The 16,655-nt window shown below is 47.5% G+C and overlaps 5 protein-coding genes across 5 annotated transcripts; 3 read left to right on the top strand and 2 right to left on the bottom strand.

The window, feature by feature from the left end:
* Positions 1-651: 651 nt before the first annotated feature.
* On the bottom strand, positions 652-2,561 carry HD556DRAFT_1204435 (cytochrome P450; the record flags this gene model as incomplete). The annotated part of the gene is made up of 11 exons (XM_041296444.1): positions 652-838; positions 895-1,017; positions 1,074-1,155; positions 1,212-1,298; positions 1,352-1,454; positions 1,501-1,623; positions 1,673-1,922; positions 1,975-2,103; positions 2,153-2,289; positions 2,344-2,440; positions 2,494-2,561. Coding segments are annotated over 11 exons (1,386 nt in total), but the record flags the coding sequence as incomplete, so codon positions are not given.
* A 3,715-nt stretch (positions 2,562-6,276) lies between these two features.
* Positions 6,277-7,656, top strand: HD556DRAFT_1234421 (Septin-domain-containing protein; the record flags this gene model as incomplete). Its single annotated transcript, XM_041297663.1, has 5 exons — positions 6,277-6,336; positions 6,404-6,455; positions 6,514-6,862; positions 6,915-7,488; positions 7,534-7,656. The coding sequence occupies 5 exons, from the start codon at positions 6,277-6,279 to the stop codon at positions 7,654-7,656; spliced, it is 1,158 nt and encodes a 385-aa protein (XP_041161879.1).
* Positions 7,657-10,839: 3,183 nt separating this feature from the next.
* On the top strand, positions 10,840-13,078 carry HD556DRAFT_296075 (uncharacterized protein). Its single transcript, XM_041310169.1, has 2 exons — positions 10,840-11,426; positions 11,474-13,078. The coding sequence occupies exons 1-2, from the start codon at positions 11,130-11,132 to the stop codon at positions 12,779-12,781; spliced, it is 1,605 nt and encodes a 534-aa protein (XP_041161878.1). The 5' UTR covers positions 10,840-11,129; the 3' UTR covers positions 12,782-13,078.
* HD556DRAFT_1360834 (uncharacterized protein) lies at positions 12,885-14,947 on the bottom strand. The gene is made up of 2 exons (XM_041302627.1): positions 14,894-14,947; positions 12,885-14,846 (listed from the first exon to the last, which is right to left on the bottom strand). Exon 2 carries the CDS (start codon positions 14,509-14,511, stop codon positions 13,360-13,362), a length of 1,152 nt encoding a protein of 383 aa, XP_041161877.1. The 5' UTR covers positions 14,512-14,846; positions 14,894-14,947; the 3' UTR covers positions 12,885-13,359.
* Positions 14,948-15,285: 338 nt separating this feature from the next.
* HD556DRAFT_295800 (uncharacterized protein) lies at positions 15,286-16,476 on the top strand. The gene has a single exon (XM_041310168.1). The coding sequence runs from the start codon at positions 15,311-15,313 to the stop codon at positions 16,388-16,390; it is 1,080 nt and encodes a 359-aa protein (XP_041161876.1). The 5' UTR covers positions 15,286-15,310; the 3' UTR covers positions 16,391-16,476.
* The last annotated feature ends 179 nt before the right edge of the window (positions 16,477-16,655 follow it).

The following is a 16,655-nucleotide window of genomic DNA, read 5'->3' as shown; positions in this document are numbered from 1 at the left end:
CTCAACCAGAAGGTGAACATGCGAATGGTATTCTTCCCGCATGACAACGGAGGTAAACGGGACCGACTCGTGCAAGAGCTATAGGTTTTCGCTCAAGAATATCATCACCAAAATTGCCAAATCAGATACCACGTGCCGCATCAGGTGCTTCAGAGATGCCTCGAAGTGAACGTAAAAAATTATAGCTGATGGGGCTGTCGGCGACCAGAACTGTGATAGTGGGAAGTAGCACACAATGCAACCCGTGTCAACTTTGAGAGGAAAGTCAAGTTGTCTGCCTCTTCGTTTTAGCCAGCTAGAAAAAGAAAGCGCATGTGGGGTGGCGGAATAATTGAATGGTAAAAGGATCACACTTCAGTACCATACCTCATTTTGTCCGAGGGTTGTCTGTAAACGGTTCACGATCAGCCACGCAACTTGGAGAGTATCGCAGTGTATCCAGAGATACTTGATGCGTGGTAACACCAAGTGGAGCCAGTTCATGATTACAATCGTGCCTGTTTACAGATATACAAAGTTAGGTCTAACGATGAGTTTGAGTCGGGATCCTGTCGGATAGACAACGAAAAAACGCAAGACGAACTCATTTGCACAAAAAATTCAAGTTTCTAGAATAAACACCTTTTATTTGCCCGGTGCGCATAGTTCCCTGATCACGTTCTCATCGATCCTTTTCGCAAAGCATATCTTAAACGGAGCAGCATGTATGTTTGCAGTGTCCGAGAATGCAAGCGTGTCAATCTTCGCTGCAGAATTCTCCGAAAGGCGGAAAGCCCACATAATGAGAGCTGTATTGATGAAGACCGACCGATTCGCGAGATGTTGACCGGGACATACTCTGACATTTTCAAGTAAGGCATAAGAAATGGTCGAGAGATGAACGATACTACTCACCGACGGCCAAAGCCAAAAGTGAAAAACCGGAGATCATCGCGCACACGACCTGCATCGTCAATCCAACGCTGAGGATTAAACCTGTGTGGTTCGGGGAAGACTTCAGGATCGTTTGCGATAGCCCTGAAGCACGAGCGTCAGACCCAAAGGTGAGAGGACGAAAATGATTGCGTACTGACCAATGGTTGCCAATAGCAGTCGCACCTGCAGGAATGAGGTAGTTCTTCCAAATGATATCCTTAATCGCGCGATGCGCAAAGCCTGTAGTGCAAGGTGGTCATTCAACATCGCGTCATCACAACTCAAATAAAACGTACCTCCAAGACTGACAGGTCTCCACCTGAGACTCTCGAGCATGAACGCGGTAACCTGCGGCAGCATTTCCTGATCAGCAAACGTCGGCACTAATCAGGAGCTATCTCAGTCAGTAGACGAATAAAGGAAAGGGATAACCTACGCCGCGTATGCCCCACGACGTCATCGAGTTCCTCTTGTAAGCGATCCTGCGCATCTTTATGAGTGGCAGCAGCCATCATCATAATTGTGATTGCAGACGCAGTCTACAAGAGTTGTTGAGTGAAGACGCGATGCAATGTAAGAACTTACCGCATCAGAACCGGCCCCAAATATCACTCCTCCAAGGAATGCCAGTTCCTTATCCCCGAGCTGGTACTGTTTCTGGTGCTCTAACATGAACCTCGCAAAGGATGGCCTTGCAGTCCCCTCACGCTTCACAGTGGTGAGCGAGCATATCTATCATCGCAAGAAAATAACGAACCATCTGTCTTCGCACTGCATCTAACTGCCCGTTATAGAAAGCAAGTTCTTCTCCGTGCCATGCCTTCAGCTGACTCAGGTAGCCTGGTACGAAACGCAGGATTGGATACACATCCACAAGATATGCTCCCGGCTTCACAGCTTGACCAAGACGCGCAGAAAACCTATTCATGTCAATGACTTCAGGATCTGTATATGAAGTCGGAGTAATTTTTCCGTAGGTGAAGGACATGATCACAGAAGCTGAATAACTAAAATCCTCGTATTATCACCTGTACCGCGACTAAGAGCTGGTGTTCGTACCGCATGACATGTCTCTGGTGGTTCTTTGAATCATTTAAGATATCTAGAACCACATTCTTCGCATGCCTGATCTGCATGGGCTCATAGGTCTCCGCAACCTTAGGTTGCAAGTTTGCATGCAAGACCCTGCTTTACATTTAGTCTCACTGATCGCACCTGGTAGAGACAGGATGTGTACCTGCGCATCCGGCGCCATCTCTCAGTACTACCCTCAAGGATCACTCTGAATCCGCCAGACAACGTCTCGTGCACTGCAATAGAACGTGGGCGGTCGGCAACATTTGCTCCCTCTTTTTCCATGATATCCATTGCAGCCTGTGACGTGATCTACTTCATGCCTGACTAGACGATGTATTGTTTGATGCTGACCTGATGACGTCCTATAACTACGAAAATCCTATGGCCTTGTTTGAGCGAGAACACAGGTCCGTATTGTTCTGTCCATCTTGCGAATTGAAACGGCACACTGCGTGAGGGGTTAGATAGAGCTCATGCTGGTGTCCCTTGAAAATGACTTACGATGACTTTGGCATCGCATTTCCTAATAGCCAACGTCCAGGCGGTCCAGGCGGTAATGGCAATCGTCTTGCGGTCTGGTATCGTTGTTTCACTATCCAGACGCTGGCTAAGATAATGATAAGGGTGCATGCGGCAATGACAAGCGCCATTAAAATGGTCTGGCTTGTTGCTAGTCACGATTCAGACACCCCGCTATTTTTCAAAACGTTAAGTACTTCAGAACAGAGAGGTGGTGACTTAGTGTGATGAGCGACGGGTAGGGTGAGATTAGAGTGCATGATTACACTGACTTATACTTATACAGACACACCTGCGCGGATTAATCGGGTCACCTGCATGAGTTCACGTATCCGAGTACGGTCTTCGTATAGTATAGGAACCTGATGTGACTACCCTGGTGATAAGTTATAGTAGTGGACGCGCATATTCCAAGACATTTCGATACCACCTGAAGATGAAGGTAGATCTTCACGTTGTTCTCGATGACCCGTTGGATTGCCAGTTGTGCCATAATAGGACTGTCGACCGTTAGGTTTACAAAACGTTGTAATAGAGTTCGGGTCATCATTCTAAAAATACAACTTTGTACTGCCTAATTTGAAAATTTAAGATTATGTAAATAGTTACAAATACTGCCAAGAGCTATTGGCAAGATTTTGACTTGTTGTGCTGTGGTAAACCTTTTAAATTTGCGTGCTCGAGTGACGGTGTATATGAGATAAGTAACTGCGGATAGCGCTGGCAGCGCCCATCCGCCGAGTCTCGTAGGTAGGGTTCGGAGTACAAAGTTCTATTTTTAGAATGATGACCCCGAACCTCTATTAGTACAACGTTTTGTAAACCTAACGGTCGACAGTCCTATGGCACAACTGGCAATCCAACGGGTCATCGAGAACAACGTGAAGATCTGGAAGTTCGGGATGGTGTGTACCTTAGACTTTAGTGGTTATTTAATTGGTCCCTAGTTGCACAGCTGCAGTGATTACAGGTGAAAACTGATAATATTTGGTTCTCTCCACAGTTCGGATGCAGCCTTTTAGGCAAGACTCGCCGAGAGGGACGTGGAGCCAATTTCAAATTGACGAGTCCACTTATTCTTCGTAACGACATATTTCTCCCTATGGCCAGCATTGCTTGGCATACATTTCGAACTAGTTGACGGGCAACTGATCCTCTGGACGTTTCAATATAATTGTCCTCACCTCAGATCTGAGATGACCCCGATCTCTGAAGAACTTGGAACGTGCTGTGGAAGGACAACAAAATTATATCGTCATCATATACTTGCTATGATCTAGTTTCATAATCTGATTGTTCTGGGCAGCTGATAGACCTTATAGTCAACTTCGAAAGACACGCAGCAGGCATCAACTACATATTAAGGTTTTGAAAAGTCTGCTTGTCGTGAACTGTAAACTGCAGTCCCATCGTCTAGCCTGATTACACTCGTACATATAGACCTACTTACAATATGCCCAGTCTCACCTTCCCTTTGATGATGATTGCTTCTGGCAAGGTCTCTTCCGCCGCAGACCACGCACTCAGAAACGCTGAAGGTACTTATCATATTGTTCGAGTACCTCAGGTCAATGCTCATTCTACGGTTTCATAGATATCACTCGTGAGTATGTCCGATAGCGTGTGGAGCACGAGCTTAATATTCCGCACTGCACCTGAAGTTTTGCAGAGATTGCATCGAGAACGTGAAGCTTGGTGACGGACAAGTCATCTACGTACTCCAGACTTCTGCTGTCGACAGTATCGTAGTAGTCAAGAAGATTCTCATTGACCCTTTCGAGGTCAGTCCATGTTATCGACGGTGTTCATCCATCCCCTAGAACGGTGTTCGCAACCTTCATTTCAGGTTGACATTGCCATCGACACGAATGCCCTGATTGTCACAGTTCAAATCTATATAGATTTGCCTATTGTTGGACCCCTCCTTCTCGCCCAGGCTATGGGTGCTCTCAAGTTCAGCAGCGGCATCAAAATCGACTTCAATGGGACACCTGGAGACCTGGCGTCTGGGGTCGCTGGTGTCAAAATGGATGCGATCAACAATGTTGTACTATCCTGGGACTTTACATCTCTTGGAGAGGAGACGAAGGGCTCCTATATCATCGTCCACATCTGAACTTCTAGGTACTGCTTCTGCGACATGATTATTATCGGAATGGCTTAAACTTAGTCCAGTCTCCTACAGCTGTGGAGCGCAGCCCCTGCCATGTGAAAGAACATGCTCTCACTAGCAGTGTGCGTAATGCACTACAGTTGCACTGGCGTTCTAATGTACATATCTGGTAAATTGAATCCTGTTGACGGGCAGTGTTAAGTCGGAATGATGCTTTTGACGCACCGGGCAATGTCCTTGATTCCATTGGGATAACTGTGCGGGCTATTGCTAAGCATTCAGCAATTGATACCCTTCGAAGATTCAATTGTAAAAATTGTTGCAAGACTTGGACGCGATCTCACAGCATGCACACAGGGTGTTTTGCTAATACGACCATCCTTAACACCAAGTAAAACATGGGTGATGCATTTACCAATTTATATTAATCCTGTCTACCTCTTCATCACCTGGCCCACACCACGCACCACGGAGGAGGATTTAGAATCAATCATACGCAACCGGAATGATGAATCGGGGACGAGAACGGCCCATACCCCGCGAGAAACACTCCGCAACGGAAACAGTCGGTGGCCACGGTATCGATCTTTGAGTACTAAGTTTGATCATGAATTACAGTTCAACAAAGTTTTGTCTGTGCTGTATAAGGTTTGACAACTGTGTGAGGGGGTCCATAAGTCGACAAAAAGCTCATAGGACGAGGCAGAGTTGTGAACACAAGACTCACTAACTGATTTCATTGTATGAAAGGGAATTAAAGATATGGCAGCGCAACCCTTCTGGTATGTCACAAAGCGTACCCCTTTCAAACTGAAGAAGCAACACATCCATAGCCCCACTTGTCGTGGTCATTGGTGAGCGGCGTACGCCACGAAAGCGGACGCAAGACTGGCAGGATTAAATCAGAAGTACGCTTTCTGCCTTTCCAGCCTACACGAGCCTTTCAACCTCCCAGAACCATCAAGGACATGCTTGACGAAAGCAGTTCACCTGGTGGTCATTTCTTCCCCTCCAGAATCAGGTGTGTGCTGGAATTTAAGCTGTGTCTGCTATAGCAGACGAGGCTCTATTTGAGCCTGATCGCAAATGATGATAAAACTGAGATTGCGGTCGCATTTGTTAGGGCATCTGTGTGTCAAAATACTCAAGATGAGACAATGCGAAGGACGGATGCCATCGATGAGCGAATACATACAAGGGCAGCGGTTGTCGTCGTGTCTGATATATGATCATTAATGTCGTGATTCAGTAATTAATGTAACTATGTAAGTTACTTACGATTGTCAACCCTTAGTAGATGAAGTTCTTGCACCCCCACGTCGTGACAGCGTCCTGTCAGAGGCTTCCTCATGCCCCAGTCGCCGCCGGGTAACTCATGCGGGGTTCGCCTGCTGAACACTTCAAGTAGTTGTGTACCGAAAACATCGTTGTTTTGTAAGACCTCAGTATGCCCGTTGAACGTTGAACTCTCGTTACTTTACTGAGGGTTCTGAACGATGAGGAGAACTAGTACCTATAAGGTTAGTGTGCCAAGTAATACCAATAAAACCAAACAACGCCAAATTGGCAATATCAAAAGTCGGTAATTTCGCCTCAGCTATTGTCGCCTGTCAGTGCCGTCGTTGTCGTCGAGCAAGAGCATAAAGTCAGTCATGTCATCTGCACCAGCACCCTCGTTTGATGGCATCGGTATCGCCAACCTTCCCAACCAGGTGAGGAGTTTGTCTTGACATTTGTCTCATTTTTACTGACCACTGTGTCTCCTTCCACGCAATCTAGAGGCACAAAATCGTCGCCAAACATGGTGCACACTTCACCATGATGGTTGTTGGTGAGTACAATACGTTTATAATGAGATAGGCCTTTTAGCTTACCTGTTTACGCGCCAGGCGAGTCGGGTCTCGGGAAGACGACCTTAGTGAACACGCTTTTCACGACTGAGTTGTCTCCTGCTAGGAACTACAGCAGGCGGCACCACAAACAACTCGACAAGCTCACCGAAGTCGAAATCATCAAGGCTGAGCTTGAGGAAAAGCAGTTCAAGGTCAAACTTACCGTCATCGACACCCCCGGTTTTGGTGATTATGTTAACAACCGTGATTCCTGGTCGCCAATCGTCGACTTTATTGATGACCAACACGAGGCATATATGCGCCAGGAGCAGCAGCCTCAGCGCCATGAAAAGATTGACCTCAGAGTTCACGCTTGCCTCTACTTCATCCGGCCCACTGGGCACACGTAAGTCGATATAAATTTCTGAATCATCACCAGACGCTGACTAGATTCTTAGCCTGAAGCCGCTTGATATCGAGATCATGAAGCGCCTCGGCACGCGTGTGAACCTCATCCCTGTTGTTGCGAAAGCAGACACTCTCACGCAAAATGATCTGTTCCTTTTTAAACAACGCGTCCGGGAGGTCATCGCCGCCCAGGGAATTCGTATTTACCAACCCCCCGTTGAAACCGATGACGAGACTGCTGCTGAGCATGCGCGCATGCTCACTGACGCTATCCCCTTCTCGATTATCGGCTCAACTGAAGATGTCCAGACTCCTGATGGTCGCCTTGTCAAGGGTCGCGAGTACCTTTGGGGTGTTGCTGAAGTTGAGAATGAAAACCACTGTGATTTCCGCAAGTTGCGCTCTCTACTTATCCGTACGCACATGCTCGACCTCATCTCGACGACGGAGGAGCTGCACTACGAGAACTACAGGCAACAACAGATGGAGACGAGGAAGTTTGGCGAACCCAAGGTCAAGAAAGTGGACAATCCTAAGTTCAAGGAGGAGGAAGAATTGCTCAGGAAGCGCTTTACGGAACAGGTCAAGGCCGAAGAAGCCCGCTTCAGACAATGGGAGCAACACGTGAGCGAATTCTAACCCATTGCGACACTATCTAACGTTCCATAGCTTATCGCCGAACGGGACCGTCTCAACAAGGACTTGGAGATGGCACATAGTGCCATCAAGTCGCTGGAGGCCGAGCTCGACAACCTCCAAGCTGGCTATGGTCGTGGCAGTGCCAGGCGGTGAAAGTCGGATCCCAGTTTGTTTTTGGACAAATCGTCGCTCCGTATACCCTAAGATCTCGCTTGCGTTCGCTTCCACGCTCTCTTCCGCATTGTAACCTTGCTGCCCATAAGACGAACATTCTTTTAGTCGCCTTGTCTTCCCTGATTTTCTTTCTTGATTTGGAAGTTACGTTATATACCTTCTCGTACACACTGCGCTGACATTATCATAATATGGTGGCTTTTGTGCCAGATACCTGGATTGAGAGTGATTTTTATGACACATGTAGTTAATTGGCGAACGCATCAAAGTCACTGACGCCACGACGATTCAGAAACAACGAAAACGATGGGTATTTCAACCACAAGCAGCAGAGTTACTAGAAGACGCTTTCTGCAGCGATGTATCGCGACTTTCGGTATTTCCAGATTCCTCACGTCCTCATTACCTATTGCAATCGAATTTTGAACCGGGGAGATGCTATCCGAATTCGACAGGACATGTTTACCTGCATGAAGTAGATTGACACCTGAGGGAAAATAACACAGATATGAGTACTAGTGCATGACAGTTTTAGACGGGTAAGGCACTGCAATGCACAAACAGAGACTATTCTCGTAGTGATGAAGTGGATCCCGTCCTGAGCAGGGGTAGGATTGTGCCCAAAAGCGTGAACAGCGACTGGGAGATCAGCATCTGGACTGACGATGAAAGCACCGTATCGGCAGTACTTTCGCTTGCCATTGTGCAAAAAAACCCCATTCTAAATTCCAAACAATGCCATGTAAAATGTATGGACTCGGAGTAGCCATTGTGATGGTCAAGCGCAGAAGGGCAGATGCGAGTGGACCAAGAAAACGACCGATACTGGCCCGGGATACTTGATTCAGGGATATAACGATACCAAGCTACTGCGGTGAAGCGAGGAACAGCGAGCTTGATGTTAAACAAGCGCATGTGCGTAGCACCAACAAGCCATATCTACCTTCAATACGTCAGAAGCTTGACAGGTGTGCTCCGCCCGGCGTGACCACTTGACGCTCAGGCTGCACCTTGACAATTTGGGAGGAGCTCCGAACTTCAGATCTGATATCGCTGTCAAGCAACACGAACGCGATATAGCGATTATTAGCTCGAAAGAAATATTGAACTTACGTTTCATAGAGCAAGATGATACACCTCATACTTGTCATAGTGATATGTTGAAGTCACCATGCCTCGGCCCTTCTCAACTCCTCAAATTCGCCTATGTTCACATCTCCGAGTACGTCAGCCATCTCGATATTGGATAGCAACTAGTTGGTACCAAGTATGGGTTCCTTTGCGATAAAAGGCTAAGTTCGGCTTGGGTTATTTACATTGTCAGCCTCGAAAACCTGACAAAAATATTAATGAGGAACATGCTTTACAAGAAACATTCGAAGACCACTCGTGCCACGTTCGTTGTTCGTGATAGAGTCACTGTGTACAACCAGCGCCTTTTCACTGTTCTTATTCACGATATTGTGGAAGTTCGAGAATGTAACCTTACTTTAGTTGTAGAGAAGAACCTTGTCACCCACTTCCAGGCATATGGGACTACATTGTTTTGTTGCAAACTCCACGGATAGATCGAGTGGCCAGTGATGACGCTGCCAGCGGAGGTGTCGGATTTGTTTGACTGGTCGAAGGAGAGAAACACACCAGTCCCAAATGACTGTATGGTCACCCCACACGACTCAGTGTTCGCTACGTTCCACTGCGAAAGACACAACGAAACGCCTTGTGAAAAGTATCGAGTACACGCACAATATCACTTCCTAGGTGATTTCCAACACTCTTGACGATGTCACGCAGAACAAACTGAAATTTGAACATATCCAAGTAGGTGTGCGTCATGGCACTCATGATTATATATGAGCCTGTAGGACTGGTGACGGACGTGTTGGAATACTTGCAATTGAAGAGTAGTTAGCTGTAGAAGTTATTGATTGAAGAAGAGCAAAGCGCTTAGTACGTAGCACGAGCTCGAGCGACGAGTACTGGCTTTAAAGGGATGTATAATGCAGATTTCCCATGCTCTCAGATTTAAATCATCTCATCATTTGCTAGCATCAGCATCGAGATGCATCTCCTAGTGATCCAGTGATCCAGAACATATCTTTGGCTCGTGACTGGAGAATGGCGAGGCTACTAAAAATCGTATTCAGATCTCTGTAGCCTCGTAAAATCATCGACGCCACTGCGATGTCACTTCAACGACATTTAACCCAGGCCCAGTACAGCAGGAACGCTTTGACCTCATACCGGCGAGGTTTTCAGGAACCTGTAGTAGCCTGTAGTGCGTAGAATCCTCCCCCATCGGTGTCTTCACCACCATCACAAATGAGACCATACTACTGCTCTTCTATCTCGGTGCCCTTCGGTTTGTGGAATTCGATGCCGGGTCGTCTAGTAGCATGAACTCGAAGATGACTCCAATCAAACGGCACTGACAGATGCTTGGTCTTGTCTTGAGGCCAACCGTTTGCTCTTCAACAAGACGTATGGGTGACATGATCCGGGATCCTATGTTATGTCGGCCGGGGTCGTCAGATTCGTCAAGGTATGTCCTCGCAGGCTCTCTTGACGTAACTCTGCATTAATTTCACAATCAACCTGCCAATGATGTAGACCTGGACTTGGACTTGGACACCTTACATGACCGCCAGCCCCGTGGGCCGTGACTCGGATATCTTAGAATATCTTGTGTTGAGATTCCCTCGCGTTGAGCAACATATATTGGATTCTCACCACTTCGAGTCGAGGATGGACATGCTTGTAAACACGTTTTCCCTTGGGCGACACGCCATCAATTCATATCCGACTGGTTTGAATCTCGATTAATTGATAGGCCAACTTCTCCCGAGATACCTACATCCCGCAGGGTGTTAGGAGACTTTAATAAAGCTATCCTTCTTGTATCATTCGACCCTTACCTGAACACCGTGACGCAAAGATGCAAACAAAACGTGGGTCGTGAAATTGTTCTCTCCCTGTGAGATGCCTTGGGATGTATCTGTGGTGCAGTAGTCGTCATGCCAGTCAGTGAATTGATTCAGTCCACTAGTAAGCGACTTCACATTTCCATCAACGCAAATCTTACATCTATGGAAGCCAGGACCATTGCTCTCTACATCAGGCTTCCATATATCAAGTTTGACAACGACCTTCAAGCTTCAACAGCGCTTACTTATGGAAGTCATCACTTGACAAGTGACCCCCAGATTGGAGCATCGCTGTATGTTGCATCACCTCGAGCGCAACACGCTAGCACTAAATAGCAGTGGGTGTTCTCCACCTATTTAGTATGTCACGGTCCACATAATTCTGATATAATCCGATTCTCCGATTGTTTATTATCATATTATCCATTGTCCTTACTTCTCCCTGTGGACTTTCTACATCGCGGTTCGATTTAAAATACCCTTGGGACCGAAACGCCCCTTCAGATTCATTCCACCTTCCCGCTCCTAATGGCTTCAGCAATGTCCTCTGTCAACACAATGCATCGCGCTCTCCTTATCTCTGAAATTCTATCCAACATCATAAGTCATATCAGTGTCGACGAACGTCCTGGTGTCTGGCCAGTTGAATATGTCACATCTTCTAAACCCACATTATTCGCACTTGCATTAACTTGTCGCGCATTCTCGGAGCAAGCATTGGATGCTCTGTGGAACAATTTCAAAGGTGTCGAACCCCTCATGCGATGTCCTGGGATTATTCCAGCCCCGCAAAAAAGCCTGCAAGAGGACCAATACTACCCCATCGTAAGTCTTTTTCTAGGAGAAATACGCATAGCTCATTGTTGTCACAGATCCCAACAGAAACTCAGCTTGCCATTATTGCTCGCTATGGTCATCGTGTCCGGTCTTTAAGAGTGGGCACGAATTATTGGCGGCGTGATTATATCACGCAAGCGTTTCTACGAACTATGGCGGGCTATTTCAAGGCTCTGGTGCCAAACCTACGAAGCTTGGAAATTGGATTTCCGTGCAGATTGCTACATCTGGTCCCCCCGCTGCTTGGCCCATGTCTACAGCATTTTTTTATCAACATCCGCGATTACGAAAAAAATGGCCACCATTTGCACACCGTCCTCCAATGTTTGCCTTCATATTGTCCATCACTTGAAAGCCTCATGGTTTTAAAATCCTACCACCTATTTCGCGAACGGGAACCGCCTTTCGTTCTACCAATGTCGCATGCTATCCAAAAAATGCCGAAGCTGCGGACAGTTACCGTGCCAGCCATCACAAAGGATGCGCTAGTTTATCTGGGCGGATTACCATCTGTTACCGATATCAGTTCGCATCTGCCCGCTGGCAGTGATCTCGAAGATATTCTTGGTTCATCCCGCGACCCAAAACTCTTTGAGAACGTTGACAGCGTTGATTGGGAGATCAAAGAGTGGCGAGACGTTGAAGTCTTCACACGTCTGTGGCCTCATGAACTCACCTCAATGACACTTCGATCAGAGGTAAAGTTTGATCCAAGCCTACTCCAGATACTTTGTGACTCGCTCCACGCGCGCGAGGCTTTCAAGAACCTGCAGTACATATACTTATCCGAACCCATACCCTGCCGGTTGTCATCCAGTATAATCATCACCGTCGACACCATACGGTCACTCTTTTACCTCAGCCAACTTCGGGTTGTGGACATCGACACGAGATCATGCCTTAGCATCGGTGCGAATGATCTGGTGGAAATGGCAGGAGCATGGCACTTCCTTGAGGTGTTGCTCCTTAACAAGACGGATGGGAGCATGTCTGGCGCGGCACCTATGCCACAGTGGATTACAGTGCCAGAGGTTGTCGGTTTTGTCGAGCTGCGCCCTAGCTTGAAGCGACTTTGCATTGGTATCACGCTCAGTACCATAGATGATGACTATGACATGGACAAGGCAAGCCTACACGCTCTCAGGCCCCGTAACTCGGATAGTAGATTGAAAGATCTTACACTGAAGTACCCTCGTGATGAGGAATACATACGACAGACTTATTCCTCCGATTTTGAGATACTTTTCTCAAAGCTCTTCCCTCGGGTGAACCGGCTCCATCCCTCTCAGGAATTCCAAATCCTCCATTCTGACAGCATAGAACCACATATTCAACGCACTTGACCTGAAGGATCGAGCTTGCTATCCCAATTTCGAAACTGCTCTTGTTGTATATATACGGTGGCCATACCTGTGTACCTTATTTATTATCCATAGTTACTCTTGTCAATATATATACTATCAAGTCTCCATGTGAGCCAGCGTTGAAACCACAATACCTACTTATCTCTAGAGCTGATCAACATCTTGGATTTGATATACTGTGACTTGATCAGACCGCCGCGCGTGCATAACCGTTACACCAAAAGGGTGAAATACTGAAATTTGAAGTACTGACCCAGTATCCAGTAGTTTGACTCACTGATATCAGTTCAGGACAAATAACTAAAATAGCGACCACACTTTAGAATATCATCGTCCACTGGCAGCGAATATCATTTACAATGAATGCGAATGTAAACAAGATTTGAATGGTACTGTAAGAACACAAGCGTGATGATGGGTATGATACAAATACAATCTCTATGACCAACCGTCTGTAGAGCAACACAACCCATTCCGTTCCCAGCACGACCTTCGCCGACAATCTCGTAACAATCTCGAGCCTCCTCTCCACCTTCCGCTTCTCCAGCTCCCCTCGTTTAGTCAATCTCAGGAGCAGGCACAGGCTGCATGAGATGGGTTGGAATCGCCACCTCGCTTGCACGCACAGCGGCTGTGGTGTGCAGGCGACGGCCCTTTATGATTGTGGAGTTCTTGTTGTCCACATCACGGGCGCGTTGTCTGCTAATAGCACCCGCAAGGCCCCGCTCAAGACTGGCACTGTCAGAATACTTGAACTCGTCGGCGGGAGTTGGAGGAACGAAGCCGCTCGGGTGTTTCACCGTCCCGTCAGGCTCCCTAATTTCGAAGGGAACCTTATGAGAACGCGGGCGCGTACTCGCCATGGCAGAATGCACATGATCGAAGTCGGATTCGAGGACGCGTTCAGCTACTGAGGCTGTCTGTGCAGCGCGTTCCTCATCCTCATCTCTCGCGTGCTCTTTGGCACGTGCAGCATCACTAGTGCTGGTGTGACCCTTTCCAGGAACGACAAACCCACTCGGGTGCACAAGAAAGCCATCATTGTCGTAGTGCTCGACAGGGATCTTGCTGACAAGGCGGCGTGTGCTGGCCACAAGGTCGTCGCCAAGAATAGAGTCTGAGAGGTGTTCCATGAGTGCAGACTCCTCATGCTTGCGTCTCTTCACGGCTTTGGTTTGTCGGGTCGGATCGTGAATAGCTTCTTCAGCAGCTGCAACGTCAAGACCAGCGGTATCCGTGGCGGATGGAGAAGTGGTTGACGGTGTGACAGATGATTTCATCAGCTTATCCGCCTGGTGCTTGCGATCTTTTTTGTGCTTGATGTAGAAGTTGGGCACGATGTGTTCTTCGTTGTAAGACTCGGAGGGATATTGGCGACGGGCTGATGAGTGGAAGGCTCGGATTTGTTGCCAAGCGGTGTGAGGGACGTAAGCTGCAGCAGAGAGTGTTTCATATGGCCTCTTCTGTTCATCGTAGGGACCATCCTTTGACCAATACAGAACACGTGAGTCACGGGGGCGGGTAAAACCTCCCATGTACCTAGTGAAGAACAGAATAATTAGGACCGAGACAAAAATATGAGCATGATGAGAAGATATACGAGCAAGCGAGGACAAATGGAGACTCAAGGTTACGCGGACGATAACGGTTCCAAGAATAACGTTAATGACATCATGGAGCCAAACCAGCAAGCGAGCCTCCATCGGCATGGTAAGGCGCCGTATCCATGGACTTACAGACTGAGGAACAACACAACAAAGATACTCACGTCTTGACTGGAGTCAATGCCATGGTTATGTCCATAGGCTCATCTCTTTCAGCCTTCTCGATGCGACGCTTTATGATGCGTGCCTGCTCCTCTGGCGATATGGGGTGATGCTCTGGTGTTACGCCATATACACCCTTTGTACCCTTGCAAGGTTTGGGTTTGGCAGTACTAGCATACCGCTTGGAGATTCGCGGAATCATCGTGGTGTCTGCGAAACAAGAAGGGCGCCCTAAGATGCGGTGAATATGCTGGCCTGTCGTGGTAAGTAAAAGAGTCCTGTGTTGGTCGTCAGCTTTGGGTGTGACCTTTGCAGTATGACCCACCAGCTGATAAGCGACTAGTAGTCTGAGAGAGCCAACTCGAAGTGAACTTAAAATATGGGGTGTTTAGGTTTGTTTGGAACATCCGGCCGGGTCTAACGTTAGACGGACTGGTCACGAGTCTAGTCTGACGTAACGGAGGCTCCTATTCCTACGGGTCTCCTTGCATAGTTTCGTGCTTGCTTTATCTGCATAATCCCTGTTTAGATGGGCTGTGTACTCCAGATAGCAAAGGGATTTCAGGGGGAGACCGACCGCAGCAGGGCAGAATAAAGTACTGTACTGTGTGCATATGCATTTGACCGTCAGTATGCTTGGTTACAACTGTATTTGGGTTTATTTGCCTAGTAGTGGAGTACTAGTACTCCTATATTAATTTCTCTCTTTGCAGCAAACAAAAATCCGGCAGGAGTCACAAGAATGAACTATCCAACTCCTCTTATCAATCGCCTGCCAGTAGAACTCCTACAGCAAGTATTCTTGCTCATATTAAACGATGTTCAAGAAAACCCCAGTATATTCTTATTTGGAGACACATGCATCTCAGCCGATGTTGCCAGTCCTCCCCTACTCCTCACTCGCGTGTGTCGCCTTTGGCGAGATATTGCACATTCAACGACAGCAATCTGGTCGCGCATCCATGTTGCACTTCCCGGCCGAATTCAACCATTGAAACCGTTCCTTCCATCTCTACTGGAGGTTTGGCTCGCCCGCTCAGGATGTCGCCCGCTCAGCCTTAGTATCGTGTCCGAGCAGCTCTGCTACTCACGCGATCCGGAAGCCAGATGCTTGCCATGGCTCCGCCCATACCAATCAGAGGCGGATTGTCGACTGCTTGAAATATTGCTTTCTGTAAGGGGGCGATGGGAGACGGTGGCTATCATGTCACCTGCCATTTATGACTGGAGTGGTAACATCGATACACCCCGGTTGAGAACATTAAAATGTTTTCTACGAGAGTTCAGGAGATTTAACGCACCAAATCTCCATTGCCTACACATCTTCAATCGAAGTGATTTTCCTGCCAAACCTGCTCCTATCTGTAAAGATATACGTCATCTCCGCCTTCAACACACTTCCGTCAACGCTATACGCTTCACTTCGGTGATTTTCCCTCATCTAGAGACCATGATAGTGGACGATTATTCCCTAGGTTCTGGTGATAGAATTGACACAGTTGCACAACCTCGCCTCAAATCAATGACTCTTCCCCTCACATCGGATCGACAGGAATTCATCGACATACTTGATGGGTTTCATCTCCCAATGTTACAAAAATTGACTGTGGTGGTGGAAGAACTGAGACCACTAGAAATTGAATGCATTATGGCGGCTCTGGCGGTGGCAACTTGCCGTGAGCCGACAGTAGACTTGAAGATGGCCACACCGCCAAGCGAAGTTGATATAGATATCGTTGAACCGTTGCTCTTGGTCGCGAAGGAAGTTACTGTCTGCGGAAAAGTACTTGAAGATCCTGTTAGAGGGGCATCTGTGTTGTAGTAGCTTCCCCATACGAGTATAGATTAGCGATGCAAGTATAAAACGAGGGTGCTTGAATTCAACCGAAGGCCACCATCACATGCGTGACGAAGGTGTGTAGATGGGACTGTCTAATTTCGTGCAGTTGGTGATTGCACAACATACTAATCGCCAACTTGGGGTGGCCAGTGCTAGAAACTAGATGAGACATCTCTGTGACACCACGTTATGCGCAAGCATTTGTTTTGACTGCAAACGCCTGCAATTGCAATTAGAGAAGTTGCTA

The sequence above is a fragment of the Suillus plorans genome (genome assembly GCF_016647745.1).
Source record: "Suillus plorans strain S12 chromosome Unknown HD556scaffold_19, whole genome shotgun sequence".
In the NCBI taxonomy this organism is placed as follows: domain Eukaryota; kingdom Fungi; phylum Basidiomycota; class Agaricomycetes; order Boletales; family Suillaceae; genus Suillus; species Suillus plorans.
This window is presented reverse-complemented; position numbering and strand designations above follow the sequence as displayed.